The 18830-nt window shown below is 36.4% G+C and overlaps 4 protein-coding genes across 4 annotated transcripts; all 4 read right to left on the minus strand.

The window, feature by feature from the left end:
• Positions 1–606: 606 nt before the first annotated feature.
• Positions 607–3003, minus strand: LOC126631338 (uncharacterized). Its single transcript, XM_050301500.1, has 2 exons — positions 903–3003; positions 607–737 (listed from the first exon to the last, which is right to left on the minus strand). The coding sequence occupies exons 1-2, from the start codon at positions 3001–3003 to the stop codon at positions 607–609; spliced, it is 2232 nt and encodes a 743-aa protein (XP_050157457.1).
• A 1753-nt stretch (positions 3004–4756) lies between these two features.
• On the minus strand, positions 4757–7701 carry LOC126632226 (la protein 1-like). The gene is made up of 10 exons (XM_050302529.1): positions 7507–7701; positions 7341–7419; positions 7079–7228; positions 6802–6944; positions 6516–6664; positions 6126–6224; positions 5656–6043; positions 5342–5489; positions 5141–5222; positions 4757–5038 (listed from the first exon to the last, which is right to left on the minus strand). Exons 1-10 carry the CDS (start codon positions 7555–7557, stop codon positions 4948–4950), a joined length of 1380 nt encoding a protein of 459 aa, XP_050158486.1. The 5' UTR covers positions 7558–7701; the 3' UTR covers positions 4757–4947.
• Positions 7702–8949: 1248 nt separating this feature from the next.
• On the minus strand, positions 8950–11792 carry LOC126632227 (uncharacterized). Its single transcript, XM_050302530.1, has 6 exons — positions 11539–11792; positions 10615–10742; positions 10367–10470; positions 10155–10242; positions 9674–9735; positions 8950–9442 (listed from the first exon to the last, which is right to left on the minus strand). The coding sequence occupies exons 1-6, from the start codon at positions 11649–11651 to the stop codon at positions 9290–9292; spliced, it is 648 nt and encodes a 215-aa protein (XP_050158487.1). The 5' UTR covers positions 11652–11792; the 3' UTR covers positions 8950–9289.
• Positions 11793–13943: 2151 nt separating this feature from the next.
• Positions 13944–18322, minus strand: LOC126633196 (sulfite exporter TauE/SafE family protein 3-like). The gene is made up of 12 exons (XM_050303767.1): positions 17589–18322; positions 16674–16833; positions 16048–16248; positions 15901–15965; positions 15644–15671; positions 15462–15541; positions 15294–15380; positions 15138–15188; positions 14819–15040; positions 14583–14676; positions 14302–14442; positions 13944–14207 (listed from the first exon to the last, which is right to left on the minus strand). Exons 1-12 carry the CDS (start codon positions 17802–17804, stop codon positions 14122–14124), a joined length of 1431 nt encoding a protein of 476 aa, XP_050159724.1. The 5' UTR covers positions 17805–18322; the 3' UTR covers positions 13944–14121.
• Positions 18323–18830: the final 508 nt, after the last annotated feature.

Below are 18830 nucleotides of genomic sequence, written 5' to 3' on the forward strand. Positions count from 1 at the left end.
CCTAAAAAAGTTAGGGGTAAAATCGATAAATCATAATTTATTATAGTTAGGTCATTTTTAGTTGGACTACTTTAATATGAGTCTTGTACTAATCATTAAACAAAACTTATAACATGGTTTTTTTATTAAAACTAAAACTTTTCAAGTTATTTTCATTAGTTTTCCTTTTAATAATCTGCATTAAATTCATTTAATTACAAAAAGAGATAAGATTTCCTCCATATTCAAATGCCCTAACATGAATCTGAATTGATTGTCTGAGACTCATGTCTTTTGCCTTAGTCTATGCAATAGCGGAGCCAGGAATTATTTGGTGGGTGGACTAAACTAAAATTATTACTAGGAGATCAAATGGTTAAATTTTTTTGTTACTTACATAAAGTTACACAATGACAAACTTGAAAGCAATAATTTAAAGTAAGAAATTTAGAATAAAGCAAGTTTCAACTAGATTTAACAAAGAAAACATTTGAAGTTGCAACTTGTACTAGAAAGAAACATACATCATCAATCTTGTCATAACAACTTAACAAATAAAAGAAAAAATACCTATTCAAGTTGTGCTCTTCGATCCTTAATGGAATTGAAATCCTTCGTTATTTCTTCTTAATCAATCTTTTCGGCAAGCTCTTTTTCAATGTACACAACCATTGAATCTGCTAGAAATTCACTTTCCATCTTGTTGCGACGTCTTGTTTTAATAAGATTCATTGCTGAAAAAGCTCGTTCAGTAGTTGCTGTAGAAACGGGAAGAGTTAATACAAGTCGAATTAACCTATCAATCAAATAGTACCTTTCAGACCTCTTTGTTTTAACAAATCCCCAACATAATTCCGAAGTAGTAGACATTTTTTAAAAGACAGGATGATGCGGTACGTCTGATTCATAGATTTTCAACTCACATCTCAACGTATGTAGCTCTTTTTCTGTGAAATCCATAGAATAAAATTTCTTTGCAAGCTTGCAAATGTGATCAATGTTGAACGCCTTAAAAGCTTCTCTTGGTTCTAAAGCTGAACTGAGAATAAGAAGTTCCATTGCCTCCTCACTAAACCTCCTATTTAGCTCTGCCAACTGAAAATCTATTGCATTATTGAAGATATCAATGTGATAATGATGCTCAAATGTAATATGATCTGTTTGCTGACAAGAACGGCCAGTTCCTACTTTGTATTGAGCATTCATATCGAGCATATCAACGTCATGTTTTTTGCAGAATAAACTCACTTTATCAATAAAGGTAGCCCAACCATCCAATCGCAACTTCTGGAAGACATCTTTTGTAGTAGTGACTAGATTCATAGCATTCAAAATGTCTTGTGACTTATTTTGCAGTTCACGACAAAGGATATCAGTGATTCCCATGATCTCATGCAATAGATGCAAGATGAAAGTAAATTCAAAAGATCTGATTGCATTATAAGCACCAGTAGCTTCCCCAAGCAAAGAGTTTGTAGCAGATCTATCATTCTTTATGTTCTCAAGTACTGTACAAGACGCGTCGTACATATGTATCAAGTCACACACTGAATCATAATGAGAACCCCAACGAGTAGCTCCAGGTCGATGTATAGTACCGATTTGATTAGCTCCTCTTCCCGTCTCAAGTTCACCAGCACCCACCAACTCTTCAATGTTCACTGTGTGTGCAACCTGCAGCTGAGTATGACGCTTTGGAGAAGTAGTAATAACATTTACAATTGAACCTAATGTTGAAAAGAATAACCAGATAACAGCTACTTCTTTTGATGCTGCAACTAATGCCAATTGCAATTGATGAGCAAAACAATGCACGTAATAAGCAGATGAACACTCTTTAATAAATAAAGATTGTAGCCCATTCCACTGACCTCGCATATTACTCGCACCATCGTAGCCTTGACCTCGTAACTTGTTTATAGGCAACTCATGGAAAGCAAAGACTTTTTTTATCTCCCTATTAAGTGTTGTTGCAGTAGTGTCTTCAACCCACACAATATCTAAAAACCGTTCTCGTAGAAAATCATCATTATCAACAAATCTTAAAATAATGGCCATTTGCTCTCTATGAGCAATATCATGTGCTTCATCAACAAGAATACAAAAAACACCATCCCCGACTTCTTCACGATTTTTTCTTCGTACTATGTTGGCGAGAATGTTCAAATCCTCCTTTTGGATCATGGGTGAGGAATATTTGGCATTTTTTGGTGCATTTTCTAAAGCAACTGCAGCCACCTTATCATTAAACTTGGCTGTATGCTTTACCAATTCAATAAAATTCCCACGATTTTTCAAACCCATTGATTCATCATGTCCTCTAAAAGGACATGCTTGAAATGTAAGCCATCGAACACACTCAATTGTAGCCTTGAGTCGCAACCGATTCTTCAAAATTTCTTCTTTTGATTGTCGATTAATAACCTTGTCAACATGCTGAGATGGATTCATCAATTCCTCCACACGTGAAACACAAGTATTATGTAATGAAGATGAACCTCCAATATGAGAAAGAAATATAAAATTCTTTCCGTCGTTAACTATTTTCCAATTGTTAAACCCATCAACAGTTAGTGTCGGACGACTTGCTGGACCAGTCCCAAAAAGAAAGCATGGGAAACAATATACTCTATCTGTTGTCGGAGAATATTCTAACCATGGAAATTGTGAAAACCAAGAATACTGAAATCGACGATATTGTGATCCAAACCGAGACCTAGGATACTCAAGAAATTTCAGTTGGTAAGGACCACCTTTGATATAAGCACGTCGAACTTCATCTTGTTGATTAATAGGATGCTCATGTATTTGAATCCGTTTCCCCGGGTCTCGTTCCAATTCCAAAGAAGCATCATCAAAAACTTTTTCTTGAGGTTCAATTATATTAGATGTCTGGTGAGAATCATAAGGTTGCTCAGTTGATATTGGTGCGTTATCATTAGATGCAGAAGGTATATCACTCTCTAATTTATCACCATCATCTCTTTTTTTGAAAAATGAATCAATAGTTCTTAATCTCTTCATTGAAGGTTAACCTAACAAATTGAACAACAATAATGCAAGTTTATATAATAAATTATATTTCTAAGAAATCTATTAGACTATCAGAAAAAAAAAATTAAACTTGAAATCGAAATTTTAAAGTACGAATTCTTAAAATTAAAGCAATAAACAAATAAAATCATCAAGACATAAGAATAAAGTGGTTAAAAACTTACCTGATAAGAAAAATCAATCAGTTTTCTCACTTGTAATGTATGCTTGGTTTCTGTGAATTGCAGTGTGTAGAGACGACACAGATGGGACGAAAGCTTTTCTAAAAATGACAGAAACCCTAAAAGTTGAAATATAATAATAAATTAGTACAACTCCTAGGAAACCTAAAATAATAAAATAATAAATGTACTTTTTAAAACCGGTTGGCTATCCTAGAAAACCTAATCTAATCACTATACTACTCCCTAGGACCCTAGAAACTAATCAAATAAAATGATTTAATGGGATGTGTGTGTCAGTATGCCTTTGCAATTTGAAATTTAATAATAATAAATTTTGATATTGATTAAAGTAAATAATTTATTTAATATTTATTAACTCTTTTTTTAAAAGTAGTCATTTTGTTCATAACTTTTACGGGTGGGCTTTAACAATTAAAAATAATAAAATAATTTAAATTATCAGTATTTTTAACTTTAAACAACTAAAACTCTCCCTATGCTAGAGCCCACCCTAGCCTTGTTAGTGGCTCCGCCGTTGAGTCTATGCTCAATTACTCTCTTTCAAAACTCCATTGTATGATTCATTAACTTAGGGTTGGTTTGAGATTGTGGTGCTTTAAAAAAAAAACTTATTATATAATCTAGAACATTAAATGTATTTGGTAAAACAAAACCAAAAAATAATAAAAAATAAAAATTTAACCACTATCAATGAAAAAAGAAAATCATAGAAAAATAGAAGCAGAACCTATCATGGTTTTTTTTATTTTTTTCAAAGCATAGTAGTCAATGCTTATTTATTGAACTTTTTAAATGACAAGTATGCTCCCACATGTTTTACAAAATTACAATCTTTACCACTACATTATTAACTTTGACAATTATTATACTATATTAAGTACTATATCATTTTTAGTTATTTAACATATTCAAAGCAATTTATTTAAAAGTTCATCAAACACTCGACATTGCTTTTTTTTTAAATTAAAAGTACTTTTACAAAAAATATGTTTACCAAACACTTAACAACTTTATTTTACAACTGTTTATTCTCATAGTAGAATCAATTTTTTTTAAAAAACATCACAATACCAAACTAGCCCTTAATACCCTTATAATCCTTGAATAACTTTTAATTTGGCTTGAATATTTCTTATGAACCCAAAATTTGATATGAATGCATATAAATTATAAAGAAAACTAATGAAAAATGCTTAAAAACTTTAAGTTTTAACGATAAAGACAAAATAAAAAGTAAAGTGAATAGTACTAGATTTGATTTTTTTGGTGTAAAAATGTGATTTTTTGTTAAAGTAAACAGTACCGCAGACTTTTCGTTAAAAGCCCCTAAATTATAACATGGGGAAGGTCGAAAACAAAACTCAAAAATCCTTTAGGACCAATTTGGTACTCTACGTGATACCCAACAGGCCCTAATTTTTTTTTAATAATTCACCAGAGTCACTAATAAGATTTTCTGAGAATTTCAAGGCCATCCATAAAACTAGCCAGACCTTCAAATATAGGTAATTATTAGTTTATAGAGAAATCAAGAAAGGTTAGAGGAAAATAAACTATAAAATTATATTATTCGTGTTACACGGACAAGTACTAGAACAACAATATTACTGTTTGAAACGAAGCAAAAATTACCAAGCTTTTTTATAGCTAAGAGAGACCAGCCTCTGTCGAAAACGTATTGCAGAATATTGATCCGAAAACATGATCGAGGGGATGGCTCTCGTGTAGATCAAAATTTGCGGACTTTACTGGGGCGACCACCGGATTTATCATTGTCTCTTGAGCGGCCTTTCCACCCGCCTCGATGGTGCTTGCCTCCCCTGGTAAGCACAAACATAAATCGCAAAACATAAGAAATGGGAACTCATGATCCGGGGAGAAAACTATGGCGCTGATAGGGGTGTGTAGAATTTAAAACTAACCTTCCTCCACGGTGGTTCTTACTATCGCGGAATTTTTCTTGGTTGCCACGGAAGAGGCTCCAGTACTCCTTTTCCGCCTCACCTGAAAGATTGGCAAGCAGAACAACATTCAATACAAGAGGAGGAAACTAGTATTCATGACGCATCAAGCTCCAGGATATAACCACTACAAATGAAATAAAGGTGAAAGTTGCTGCTTACCACTGACTGGTTCCAAAGTAGCGATGAAATTCTTCACAGCCAGACCTCCTTGCTCGGTAAAGACTGCAGCTGCACGTGCTTTCTGAGCTGCTTCAGGTTCTTCAAACCGAATGTATCCTGATTCTTCTCCGATCTTGAAATCAATGTACTTCACATGACAGAAACGGGTGTGAAAATGTCAGAACAAATCACCAGAATACACTCAACCATGATGAAGGCAAAGAATCTACCTACAAATTGTTAAAGAGTACTGTAATTAATAACGCACTGCATAGAGAAATCCAAGCCATAAAGTATGAGAATAATTGTGATACCTTTACGGTGCCAAACTTTTCAAAGACAGCCTTCAAATCCTCACGCAAAACAACATCCATGTTATCTTTGTATGCGGCAGCATTCAATCTTTCTTCCTTCTCTCCACCCTTTGGAACGGAACCTTCTGAAGACTTTTCCCCATCTCCAGTTTCCTTCACGTCATCCAAACTATTTTTCTCATCAGAATTTTCCTTATCCTTAGCATCCTCCCCAGAAACTTCTACATCTTCATTAGCTACTTTAACATCTTCTGACGCCTTATTTTCTGTTTCTTCACTAGTACCATTTGTACTACCATTAGCATTGTCAGGCGTACCACTAACCACTGCAGGACCTTTGCCGGACAAGCTCTTTAACGTGAATGCAACAATCAAGCCTTTAGGGTAGCTGTAACATCATAAGAGAAGTTAATCAGGTTTAAACACCCAAAGAAGAAAAATATGGAAATCAAATAAGTGTATCCACTTACTCAGCTTCAGCTTTTGGGTTATTCTTGCCCTTTGTACTTGTAACAGGTCGGGCCTCATATTCCTTTACCTCTCTTTCTCTATCGGCATCAAAATCCCTCCTGAATCACACATACTCTATTAGAACATGCAGATATACAAACAAGGACTCGTAAGAACAAAAAATACAGAATCATAACAAATACAAAAAAAATTATTTGTTAAGCTGCATTTCGTATCAAACGAAAACAAGTTGACAGAGGAGAAAATTACATTATAAAAGAACCAGATTTGTTTTATTTCAATGACCTGCCAATGCCTTTTTGTATTGTCATAACCTAATTAAACAAAATTGACAAAAAAAAAAAAACAGATTTTCTGTATGACAAAGGTATGCAAGAAGTGAAACTTACTTCGGCTTCAGTTCTAACTTAACACCTGCACATTCCAAAGGTTGCTCCAAAATCTTATTGGCTTCTTCCTCAGTTGAAAACTCAACCAAAGCAGTGCCACAGAGTAGCTTTTTGTCAGCAACATGGCGAGGCAGCCTCACGCTGTTAACCTGAAGCAATTGAGAACAAATTCTTACAAATGCAACATTAATAGAAAGCGCAAATCTTTTTACAAAATACTGAAATACGAAAAGATAGTAAGCAACAGTAATTCAATGCCACTTAATGATGGTGCAGCAACCAATACCTTGGCAAATTGTCTAAAAAAAGTTTCGACATCTTCAAGCTTCACATCAAACGCAAAAGGCGAAGCAGCTACTGTTCTTATGTCAACCTGCTCTATCACCTCCTCCGGCTTCAGCATTTCATTAGCCCTACCAACCTTTGTCCCTAAAACACATAAAAACACATAATACGATTTATTCGTCATCGAACAGAAACAAATTTTGTTAACATAAAGCAGCATTTCAGTTAAAAATTTACTCTCCTACTTGCATTCTAGTGATTACGAACAGGGAGCTCACCGTCTTCCGAAAGTTTTAGAGTGGCAGATAGTCGAAGCGTTTCGGCAACGGCCTTTATGGTAGCTTCGGGGACACTGTCCGGCTTCACATCCCCCAAATTGAGATGATTTCTCATCCGACTAAACGAGCATATCAGAGCCAAGCTAACCACTAACGGTCAAATTCAAGGTCAATTCAAAACCCAGAAATCCAAACCTTAAACAAAAATTACAAAAAATTAATTTACTTAAGACTTGAAAAACATAAATTTGATAAAGGATACGTCCATCTTCGCTTTCGCCAATCGTTTTACTGAGAAAATCGTCCCTCGGGAGATTGCTGTCGCTGAAGTAAAACTCGACCTGAAAATTACAAAAAAAAATAACATTCTGAAATTTGATAAACTCGAATAAAATCGATCAAAATTTGGGAGCGTTTGAACACCGAACCTGGCGGATCACTTTCTTCGAGGTTTCTTCGTCCAAAGAAGGCGTCGCCATTGTTAAGAGGAGAGAGAAAGAGAGAATGACTGTGAAACTGTGGTTTCGCTCCCGAACAGCGAGAGGGAAAAGAGGAGAGAGAGAGGGATTCTAGGGTTTTGGAGGGGGATACTTTCAGCGTCGTTTGGGCTTCTTCAGTTGGTTTTCGGTTTAAGTAGTTTTTAAGTGGGCTTTACTTATGGCTTGTTTGTCGCCCAGTTCTCTGCTCCGAGATGCTCCAGTTTTCTGCCACGTAAGCATATAGGAGAGTTGGGACCCACCAGGGTCAAAGGCTGGAGAGAGAGATGGGCATCTAATCCCCTGCTGTACTGCAGTTAAGCTTTAGATTCTGCTCCGATCAAATGCTTGAAGATCACACGTGAGTACGTGAGGTGACGAACACCGTTCTAAATGTTCAGCACGTCCTCGCATTAACCTCTCCCACGTTAAAATCTTCCTTTTTTCTGGCGTACTAATCTCTCACACGTTAAAATCTTGCCTTTTTTTTTTGGGCTTTTATCTTAAAATAGTCTTGAAATTGGTATAATCTTTCGTTTTAGTCCATAACAATAGAAATCGATAAAATTAGTTCAGAGTTTAAATGATGCATGTATTTGAATTTCGAATGCTGGACCGCCAGCACGATAGTTGTGACAAAATTCATCTATCTATAAATGCGTTTGAGTTCACGCAGCAAGAACAAAGCAACCTTCCCTCTCCCATCGTCCACATTTGTATATGGTTGTAACTTGTAAGTCGATGCCGACTACATTTCTATGCTATGCAGGACTAAGTTTCATTGGATTTGAACCCTAAACGCATTCAACCCGAATCTGTCGGGAAATTTGCTTCAACATTATAAGCACTTGGTCTTTTTCTTACTCACCTAATCAGACCAAAACCGAGTCGAAAACGAATTCATCTTCCAACACGAGATCCGCTAAAGCTTATGCCTTGAAACATTTCTACAAACGAAATCAAGAGTTTCATCACCATCGTAAATTCCAAATCAATCCAAGGAGGTCTAACAATTTGAATATAAATGCTCCTCAAACATGGAATCAATTGGTACTAAATTCGGGATAGAGCGGTATGGACCACATGTTTACAGATAATCCCAGAAACGGGGAATCAATTAAGAACATCCGAATAAGATTCGCATAAATCCAGCTGCACACAAACACGACATACATTTGCACTAAATAACTTGCATGTAAAGATACAAACACAAGCATACAAATATTAGGGTTCCCTGTCATTCATTTTACTCTCTTAAGCTAGCAATATTATTTTGTTAACTCCCTTCCCCTCTCTCTTTTTCCTCTGTGTGCGCGTGCGTGTGCGCGTGCGGTGCGTGTGTGTGCTTGGTAGTAAATCATTCACAAACTGCAAATATAAATAACTAAATAAGGGTTTTAAAATGATGTAAATCCTTTTGCAAGTAAATCATTCATCATCTTGAATGAAGTTTAATTTTTGTGTATCACCATTATGATACACAGACAACATGCAGTAACAAGAAAGAGATACTCCCCGACCCAACCCTCACCCATAAACCCAATTTGTTTTCTCCCTCCGTTTTTTGCTTTTTCTCTTTTTCTTATCGTCGTCAACGAAATAAAAGGTTTAGGACATTTTATATTTCATGAACGGATGCAAATTTTAGGACTAACTCACAAACTGAATGAAAAACTCTTTTCTTCCTGGGCAGCACATAGCAGCCATCTTGCCCAACCTGTAGACAATGATATCATTACATGAAGTCCTCTTCCAGTTCCTGCAATGACTTGTTTGCTGATGCAATTTGTTTGTTAGATGTCATATTTTCAGAATTCATCAAACCTTTGTAGCTCCTTAGTTCTAACTGTCTCTCCTTCTCAAGTCTTTCCATCTCCTCGCGTCGTTTCTGCAAAATAGTTTCATTAAAAATTAAATTGTTTTGTTCAACACAAGAATATGATATATTACATTACAACAATGCAAGATACAGCCTAGATGCAATATGAGTTGATCAAAAACAAGTTCTAGTACTCTTACTAAGTTCAAGATTCAGTTAACCATTACAAAATCCAAAACCCGTTCAGCTAAGTGCAAGTCAAGAGCAAAAATATTGGCCAAGACAGGAGGTGGAACTTACCTTGTCCCTCAGGAACTGCTTTCTCTCAGCTCTTTCTGCTGCATTAACCGCTTCTCGCTCAGCTGCAGTTACATTTTTTGCACGTTAGCTATCACTCCATTGCACCAGAAATAGATAAGGATAGCATTTGAAGTCCACTATCACTTACTATATCCATAAATACAAAAGATACATAAGAAATAGTAGACCAAGTGTCAACTTTCCTCCATAAAGAGCAATATGAGTACTGCTTTTCAAGATTAGATTTTTAGAGCCATATTGTAGACAAACTAAAGAGGTCGTACTTGGTGCGATGGCAAGTGCCTTCGCTCATGAGCGGTAGGTCTCGGGTTCGAGACTTGGGAGCAGCCTCTCCATAAATGGGGGTAAGGCTAGCCGACATTCACCTCTCCCAGACCTTACGTAAAGCGGGAGCCTTGTGCACTGGGTACGACATTTTTATTGTAGACAAACTAAAATGAAGCTGAGACTAAAACTTTACCTTTCAAATCAGGCTTCCTTTCCACTTTTGTCCTGTTCAATCTATTAACTACCTCGTTGATCCGTTTCTCCACTCTCACAGTTCGAACCTTAACAAAGTGTCAAAGTTAGACAATGATCAGTATCTCCGTACATGTTGAACCCAATGAAAATACAAACTACATGGCATGGCTTGATTCCGCAAAATAATATGTATATATTGTAGAACCTCACCATCTTTGAATTGTAGAAACCAACTTGACCAACATCCATGGAGGCAGTTTTCTTCAAATTGGACCAGGGAGTGTAAACAACATCAACATTGTTCACCTTGTTGCCTGCAAAATAATACATCATTAGAACACGGCACCACTGCAGTATCCTAAATAAGACCAGAAATATGAAACCCTTTTAAGAGACGTAGATGAAATTAAAAAGTGGAACCAAATTACTCTAAACATAAGAATCTGTTTAGATAATGCCTTGGATGGAATTTGCTTTGACAAGTTGAGCGCAATCCTCCAGTAATCCTTCACTTATATTGTCAATGGTCTGTCCTTTGTGCAATCTAACATAAACATGGGCAGACGACATTTTATCCACGTGGAACCTGTAACGTGAAAATCCCATCAGGAAAATCTTTAAGCTTGCATAGCACAAATTTCCTACTAATAACAAGTCTTTTCTTTCATTGTTGTTGAGTTACTAATAACAAGTCCAGACAATCAAAAGCAGAATAATGTGCAAGCATGGTCCAAACTAAACAAGCAATTACTCGAAAACCGCTAAACATGCATTTCTTAAACATTAACAATTACATGGCAGTACGAAAAAAAAAAAATTTCATCCTTATATATAAGTGCCTCAACAACATAATAAGCAGCCGCATTCAAAGTGCTTATGCAGTTAAGGAAACACGGAATCACAAAGCTGAAACAATGTGAAAGAGGATCAATTCAGTCGTTAAGCTGCTCAGTATCAATTGGCAAGCGATCAAAGATTACGTGAACGGTCAACGATTACGTGATCGGTCAACGGTTACGTGAACTGCACAAACAATCTCAATCATCGCCACCCCTCCCCCCTCCTGGTAGAAGGAACAGATATACTATTTATACCGGAAAGAACGATCATCTTGATTCTGTCACTGATTACATTAAGCAAGCTCCAAACATTCAAGCTACATAATCTGCTTCTTCATTTGTGAGGAAATTGTAATCCCACCCCCCCCCCCCAATCTAATCCCCAAATTCGAGTTAATTCTTGATTCTTGACCAGAAAATTCCAAAACTTGACAAGAAATGTAATTGCAAATTTTTTATCTTTCTAATGAAAAGTTGGGACAAATTGCGAATTGGATTGATAATCCGAAAAATTGGTGACAGAGAATTGGGGGAGGGAGTTACCAAATGTCTTCGGGGAAGCCATATTTGATGAGCTCCTCGTTCTCGAACTTGTCGAGGCCCATGAAAATGGTGAAATCGCCGACGTCCGATCGAGCTTTGAAGTAGAACACCATGTTTCGCCCTTTGGAATTCGATCGCCGCAGAAGAAAGTGACAAACTTTGAGGACGAGCTAGGGCTTCCGAGTTCCACCTTCCACCTTTCCAATTGGAAATTTTGGCCACTGGAACGTCTTTTTATTTTTTTTTGTTTTAATTTTTGTTTTTCAGGTTTGGGCCTGGGTTTGAAAATTTGGCAAAACGTGGCAATTTCCACGAACGTTTGACGACGTGTCGCTTGGACTAGGGAATCGAACCAAATCCTTTTTGACTTCAACGTACTGAGAGATTATTAGTGTGTCCAAAATCTAAGACGGTGCATCTTATGTTAACATATAAATAGAGAATTTTTAATTTTAAACGCTCCTCCATTTGTATTATGATATATGACATATGTGCTCGTATTCTAGGCACACTGAAAAGTCTTCCTCAAGCAACTTTGGGGAATCTCGGATCAAATCTCTTCTGTAGAGATAAATATATTTATATATATTTTTTATATATGCAATGATATTTTACGCTAAAGGTGAGGATTAATTGAACCACATTATGTACAAGCATCAAGCAATTTTGGGGGATCTCAGATCGGATCTCTAGTGTAGAGATATTTTTTTTTTTATATATGCAATGATATTTTATGCTAAAAAGGTGCGGATTAATTGAACCACATTATATATCAGCATAAAATATTGGTATCGAAATCGTCATTCACAAAAATAAGATGGAATTTAGGTTACAAGCTCCCTGAGCTACAAGGTAAGCTCCCTGAACTACAAGGTGTAATTGACATAACTTTCGAGGTTCAATTCAAGAATCCCTCGCGAGTCATACATTCGGAGGCAGATTGTTTGCCCTCTTGTTTGGGTGCCCTTCTTATCCCGTCCTATTTTGTGCGGTCAGGTTAAGCTACATCAACATTTTATATTTTTTTTATAGATATAATAAGACAAAAAGTAATAAGAATATAAAATATTGATGTGGCTTAACCGTGACATCACAAATAAGAAAAGATGGAAAGAGCATCCAAACAAGAGGGCGGACAATCTGCCTCCCATATATCCCCAACTTGCAATTTCGTAATTAATTTGGCAGACCTTGCAAGTTTGGCAGTTTTGTTGTATTGAAAGAAAGTCGCAAAATTAAAGTGGCTTATTTTGCAATGTCTAATTGTGAAAATTCTAGACTACATCTAACCGTTAGATGATGGTAATACTAAGTACTAAGGAATTAGTTTGGAAATGTTTTTAAAATGACTAAAATCATTTTTGGTGAAAATATCTTTTAAACAAATCCTTAGTAAAAAACGCAAGTAAATCCTGGAGCACTCAAATCCAAAAACATATTCTCTAAAAGCGATTCCAATCATTTTAAAAGCATTTCTAAATGAACTCAAAAGTGTTGTAGCCAAATCCCAAAGGAGTATGACATACATAGTTGAATTTAATGACTAGATATGTGAGAATGACTAGTGAAAATCAAGCACCATTGTGGCCAACCACTCCTCTCCCCCTCATTTTTTCAAACCCCACCTCAACAATCGGAAGAAGAAAAAAAAAAACAAACAAACCAGTTAGATATGAAATCAAAAAAATTTAGATGATAAATCTAAGTCGCGTAAAACGTAGTGTCGTATAATAATATGCGTCAATGTATAGTAGAAGAGCTTTGATAGCAAATTACAAATTCATAACGTTGAAACATTCAATTTATGCAACTAAAATGATTATATGATGTTTCTCTTGAGTTAGGATATATGATTAATTAATCAATCATATACCCTTGGAGTGTAATATTAGTTCTTATCACTCTGATTGGCTGCTGACAAGGATTGAGTGTTATGATGTTATCCCAAGCTGTCCAAAAAAGGCTGCGTATTTTCTAATCAATCTTATTGGCAACTACGTACGTGCAAAAGATTCCACCAGAAGCAAGAATCTCGTAGCTTAAGTAATTAAGAGCAAACAGTTGTGTATGTGTTCGAGGTTTTGTGTTCGATGGTTCGATTCCTCCCTCTGCAATACCGGTTGTATAAAAATGAAAAGATTCTCATCCAAAGCAAGAATCTTGTGGCTCAAGTGAACAAAGAGCAGGCAGTTGTGTATGTACTCGAGGTTGGTTTGATTCCTCACTTCGCAATACCGGTTGTATAGAAATAAAAAGATTCTCACCATAAACAATAACCTTGTAGCTCAAATAAACTACCAGCAGGCAATTGTCTATGTATTCGAGGTTCTGTGTTCGATGGTTTAACTTCTTCCTCCCCAATGTCGGTTGTATAAAATTAAAAAAAAAAAAACTATCTAACAAAGTAGAGAAAAGTAGTAACTAGCTCACACATTACTGACCCACAATTTTGGGGCAAAACACAAATTTGACCTAGTAAGTACAAAAACTTTGACAAAAAACAGAACCTAGTAGTAGCAGAACACAGTACAGAGTTCATCTATGAGAACCCTAGCAATTTTTTCCCCTTTAAAAGAAGACATTTTATACATCATACTTGCAAAGGTTTTCGAAACCCATGTATTCGTTCCGGTTAATCTTCCCGATCATGTTCGATATCCCAACTCCACCTGAAAAAACAAAAACAAAAGAGAACAAATACCTCTCAGAATTCAGGGTGTTAACTCAACTTGAAGTGAAGTTTGTCGACGAAAAAAAACTCACCTAGTGAGATTGCACTGACAAATATGGTGAAGGCTAGAATGAATATGATCAGAGATGCCCTTCCGAATAGTATAATCAGCCTTCTCACAATGTGCTGTCCTACCAACGCTGCAACAGTGGCAACCGCGGTCAAGTAGACAGCTGCAGAAAGATTGGAATGTATGTGCGTTAATATACAAATTTAGACGAACTGTGAACTACTAGCTCCATCTGTCTACAACTGGATAAAGAATGACAATTTTGTAGCGAACTATCCTTGGCGTTGCTTTGATAAAACTCACCGTAAGGAACTGGAAAACGTTTTAGAAGGTAGTATTCTACAACGGACATGGATGACGAGAATGTCATTGCAAATGTGGCTGTGGCACTGGAGACCTGCAACGTAATCACCAAGAAGTTTTAGAACAAACTAAACCGTTGATGATGGCCTTTTATTTTGTTTAATAACTCTCGGTTAAAAAGATTCTGTGTCATTATTCAAGATCATGTTCATGTCAAGGAAAATCACAAAACTCACCTGCGGGGGGATTCCAAGCTCCAAAAACAGCGGTCCCATGATAAATCCTCCACCTAATCCAAGCAACCCACCTACGATTCCTGCAATTACACCAAAGAGACAGTAGATAACCAGCTGGTGCACTTTCCAATCTGTCCCTTCCTCTCCCTTAGATGCTATTACTCTCCGTCCGTGGTAAAGGCTCACTGCCTCGTACATAGATACACCAAGGGAAACTGGGATCTGCAGAACATGGAAACAGTGACTCGTTCCTGACCGTTCAGGTATTGAATTTTTACAGGTAACATGCAGAGAAACAAATACATTCACACCATAGTACCTGTAACAAATTCACTACCCAATATGCTGGAGAACAAGTAGTTGTGTGTTGCTGTGGAAAAGTCAGATGGTAATCACCCGTTAGCTCCACAATGTCGTATAATCAAAGGAATTTGCAATAAAAAATTTCTGATAGACTAGGTAAAGAGATGGAAACCTTGGCAATTTGCAGTGCAAGAAATGCAACCCAGACGAAAACCAGAAGTCCAAGCTCCTTCCAGCAAACATTCTCAATAACCGAGACCTGAAATGGTCATCAAGATTTAGCTTCGAAACTCCATCAAAATTATAACAGTGTCTGTGCAAGTACTGTGCGTGCACTCACCTCCTGCTCCTTGGTTTCCTTTTGCTGCTCATTCGCTGGGCCGCTTGGGAGAGGCTTGTATGCCACATTCTCACCAGCGGCTGACCAAACAAGAAAATATATGGCGTAATTGTAGGAATCAACTACAAGTAAAAAATTCTAATGTTTTATAGAACATTTGAGCAACAGTAGAACAAACTCACCAGCTGACTCCAAATGCCTAGCGGCGTCCTAAAATCCAGAAAGAAAAAAAAAAAAAAAAAAAAAAAAAAAAAGCAACGGTTAGCAAAACATTTAGTAGTGCAATATATGCATTTCAGAACAACTTAAAACCCTAAATTTAAATTGAAGCCTTGTTGATTGGCATATATAACTATGGAGGTAGATAATACGTACTAAGGTGACATGATCTATCGTGATCTTTGAATTATCGTAATAACAGTCAGAAATTTAGCATTACCTTCTTCATAATGGTTTCCTTTTTCCATGTTTCAACACCCTTGAAGAACGCCTTTGTTGATGTACCTGAAAACGACAATAGTAAGCATTTGAAGTATTCAAGCGTAAGGCCAAGAAAGTGGAACCTAAGTAATGATTGGTCCATTACCAATAAAGAGAACAATCAGCAAAACTGTGACCATCCAATCAGCAAAGATCACGTTGAAAGCCACTCCGATACTAATGCCCAGCATGAGCATCGGTTGGATGAGTACAGCCAAATCATAGTCAATAATGGGCATATTTATTGTCGGATGCCTTAGCTTAAGATTATAGTAGACAGTTGAGCCAGCTGCACCCATGATCATACCTGAAACGAAGCAAAATGAATCCACGATGATGTAACTTCCAGTCAGTAATTCAATATAACAGTGAAATCACCATGTAAAAATCAATGTAGTTTGAGAAAACAATTTTATAGGTCTCAACCATGAAAAGGACTTAAAAGCCTATCCACTAAAACTACCACGACAAATTAACACAGCGTAAGAACTTCAGGTGTCACACCGAGGAACTAAAATCAGTTGACAGTGATCTGTGATAAAAAAAAAAAAAAAAAAAAAAGTCAAGTAGTATGAGAAAAACCTTGATTCAGTTCACACAGCCAGCACATTTGAACAATGATACCGCTAGCGTTGCTTCTGAAGCAGTTCAACATACACTGTATTATATAACTACCATTTCAACAATACATAGTTTCTTTCCTATCAAAAACACCAGAAGAGCTTTTCTTACATTTCGATATAGCTGTTGCTGACTTCGGATCAAACCCGATGATTAGGCTAAGCATAGGAACGAAAATGCCACCACCACCAACACCGCCTACACTCCCGAAAGCAGCTCCACAGAATCCAACAATAGAACCCACAATAATTTGCCACCCAAATTTCATTTCCTATAAACCAAAATTCACAAAATCCATTATTTACAACCCTCTTATAGTTAGTTTTCTACGAGCATATAAAAACAGAGGAATTAGCAATAAGTATCCAATTTAACACCGCTTTGCCTTAAAATCCCAACTAACACATATTTATGATTTATCCACATGATGTGTATTTGTTGATATGCATGCATTCAGGCTTATACCAATCTACCACATCTATTTACAAGGAACAGGATCAGGGGTAATCTTAGATTCTTACGGCCCATTTGAACTGACATTTTCTAAAAAGTACTTCTGGCCATAAGAATTTTTGTTAGAAGTTCTAAACGCATTTAAAAATAGGAAAACTAATGAGGACAAAATAAAGGGTAAAATGAATAGTACCAGGATTGACTTTTTAGTGTAAAAATATAGTTTTTCGTTAAAGTGAACATTACCGGGTGCTTTTCGTTAAAGTTCTTTTTCAAAATTTATTACAAGCCAGTGATTCTTGAAAACTGCTTGAAGCGTTTCTTAAAAAGTGCTTCATGACCAAAATGTTTTAAGTTTCACTACTCAAACTTATTCAAAACTGCTTGTCCAAAAAAAATAAATAAGAAAAACTTATTAAAAAGTGCTTTTTGATTGTCAGGAAGCGTTTTTTTATTATAAAAAAGCTGGTTTTATTGTCAGAAACCATTTTCAGCTGGAAAGTAAAGTATACTTCAAGATTAAATAGAAAATTCAACCAAAAGATAGAGTTAAACAGGTTTTGTGGGGTTTACCGGCCAAACATGATGATATCCCGATTTTTCGGATTGCCATAAGAAATTCACAGCTTTGAGAAGGTAATTAGATTCGGATCCCTCTGTTCCGTTGAACCTCGAACCTTCATGCCTCAGGCCTCTCTCCGCCGAAACAAACACAAAAGCCGCCGCAAAGTGAAACATCACCATTGCCACGGATCTCAAACCCTGCCATTTCGCTCCAAACGCCGCCATATCAATAAAGCCACCACCTTTCTTCTGTTTGGTTGCCGAGAAAGCTAAAGGAAAAAGTGGGTTTTTCGTATGATAGATTCAGAGAGGTGGGTTGGGAAAATGGGAGAGAAATGAAGAGCTTTATAGGTCAAAGGGTCAAAACCCAATGGATTATTTCTGCTAGAAATGGAAAGAGAGAGAAAAAAATAGGAAGGACAAGAAAAGCGCTCTCTCTCTCTCCCTCTCTCGACTGTCGATCTATGTCTCAAGCTTTCTCTCTCTAGATTTTGTCTGGTTTTGGATTGCAGTGGAAGTGGGTGGTGAAGGATGAAGGCTTAATATAGGAGAGATGACGAAATGGGGTTTGGTGGGTGAACGACAGATATGTGTGAAAGGTGTTTGCTTCTTGTTTGGATTCAGTAACGGAGTCGGAGACGAGAGAGTTCCATTCCATACAAGAAAAACAAAAATCAAATAAGGAAAATGTGATGAGGAAGAAGAAGATAGAAACGCGAGAGAGATGTAATTTGCTTGCTTGAACTTTCTTCTTGTTTTATGCACATGAATCTCTGATCTCTACACGTGGGATAATTGTTTGGCATGTTGTTAAAGAATTAGGGCTCGTTTGGATGTGCTTTTAAAATGACTGAAAACGTTTTTAGAGAAAATATTTTTGGGTTCTAAAAGAACTTTCTTTATGCTTCTTCTAAGAAACACTTTAATGATTTTCTAGAATTTACTTGTATTTTTACTAAATATTGGCTCCAAAAACATTTTCACTAAAAGCACTTTTATTTATTTTAAAAGCATATCCAAACAAGTTCTTAGAAATTTTTTTATTGATTAACCTGCTATTTATATTGGTAACACGTCATATAATTTATAAACCTACTATTTTTATTGATTAACCTGCTATTTTGGTGAGCACCTAGCAAGCTCTCTAAATGTTGACGATGATGTCACAAAAGTCGTCCCCAATCCAAGCCGTCACAAAGGTGGTCTCGATCTTGGTCCAATTTGGTGAAGGGTGAAAAGATGAGTGTTTTA

Source organism: Malus sylvestris, chromosome 8, assembly GCF_916048215.2.
Source record: "Malus sylvestris chromosome 8, drMalSylv7.2, whole genome shotgun sequence".
Taxonomy (NCBI): domain Eukaryota; kingdom Viridiplantae; phylum Streptophyta; class Magnoliopsida; order Rosales; family Rosaceae; genus Malus; species Malus sylvestris.

Coding starts and splice junctions, on each gene's coding strand:
- LOC126632227 (XM_050302530.1), bottom strand. CDS start 11,651: ATGGTGTTCTACTTCAAAGCTCGATCGGACGTCGGCGATTTCACCATT. Junction 10,471..10,614: donor CAAAGCAAATTCCATCCAAG/GCATTATCTAAA, acceptor ATTATTTTGCAG/GCAACAAGGTGAACAATGTT. Junction 9,736..10,154: donor AAGGAAGCCTGATTTGAAAG/GTAAAGTTTTAG, acceptor ATGTAACTGCAG/CTGAGCGAGAAGCGGTTAAT.
- LOC126633196 (XM_050303767.1), bottom strand. CDS start 17,804: ATGGCGGCGTTTGGAGCGAAATGGCAGGGTTTGAGATCCGTGGCAATG. Junction 16,834..17,588: donor GATATCATCATGTTTGGCCG/GTAAACCCCACA, acceptor TTTGGTTTATAG/GAAATGAAATTTGGGTGGCA. Junction 15,041..15,137: donor GGGTAGTGAATTTGTTACAG/GTACTATGGTGT, acceptor CATGTTCTGCAG/ATCCCAGTTTCCCTTGGTGT.
- LOC126632226 (XM_050302529.1), bottom strand. CDS start 7,557: ATGGCGACGCCTTCTTTGGACGAAGAAACCTCGAAGAAAGTGATCCGC. Junction 7,229..7,340: donor TGGCGAAAGCGAAGATGGAC/GTATCCTTTATC, acceptor TTTGACCGTTAG/TGGTTAGCTTGGCTCTGATA. Junction 6,665..6,801: donor TTTTTAGACAATTTGCCAAG/GTATTGGTTGCT, acceptor CAATTGCTTCAG/GTTAACAGCGTGAGGCTGCC.
- LOC126631338 (XM_050301500.1), bottom strand. CDS start 3,003: ATGAAGAGATTAAGAACTATTGATTCATTTTTCAAAAAAAGAGATGAT. Junction 738..902: donor AGAGCTACATACGTTGAGAT/GTGAGTTGAAAA, acceptor CCGTTTCTACAG/CAACTACTGAACGAGCTTTT.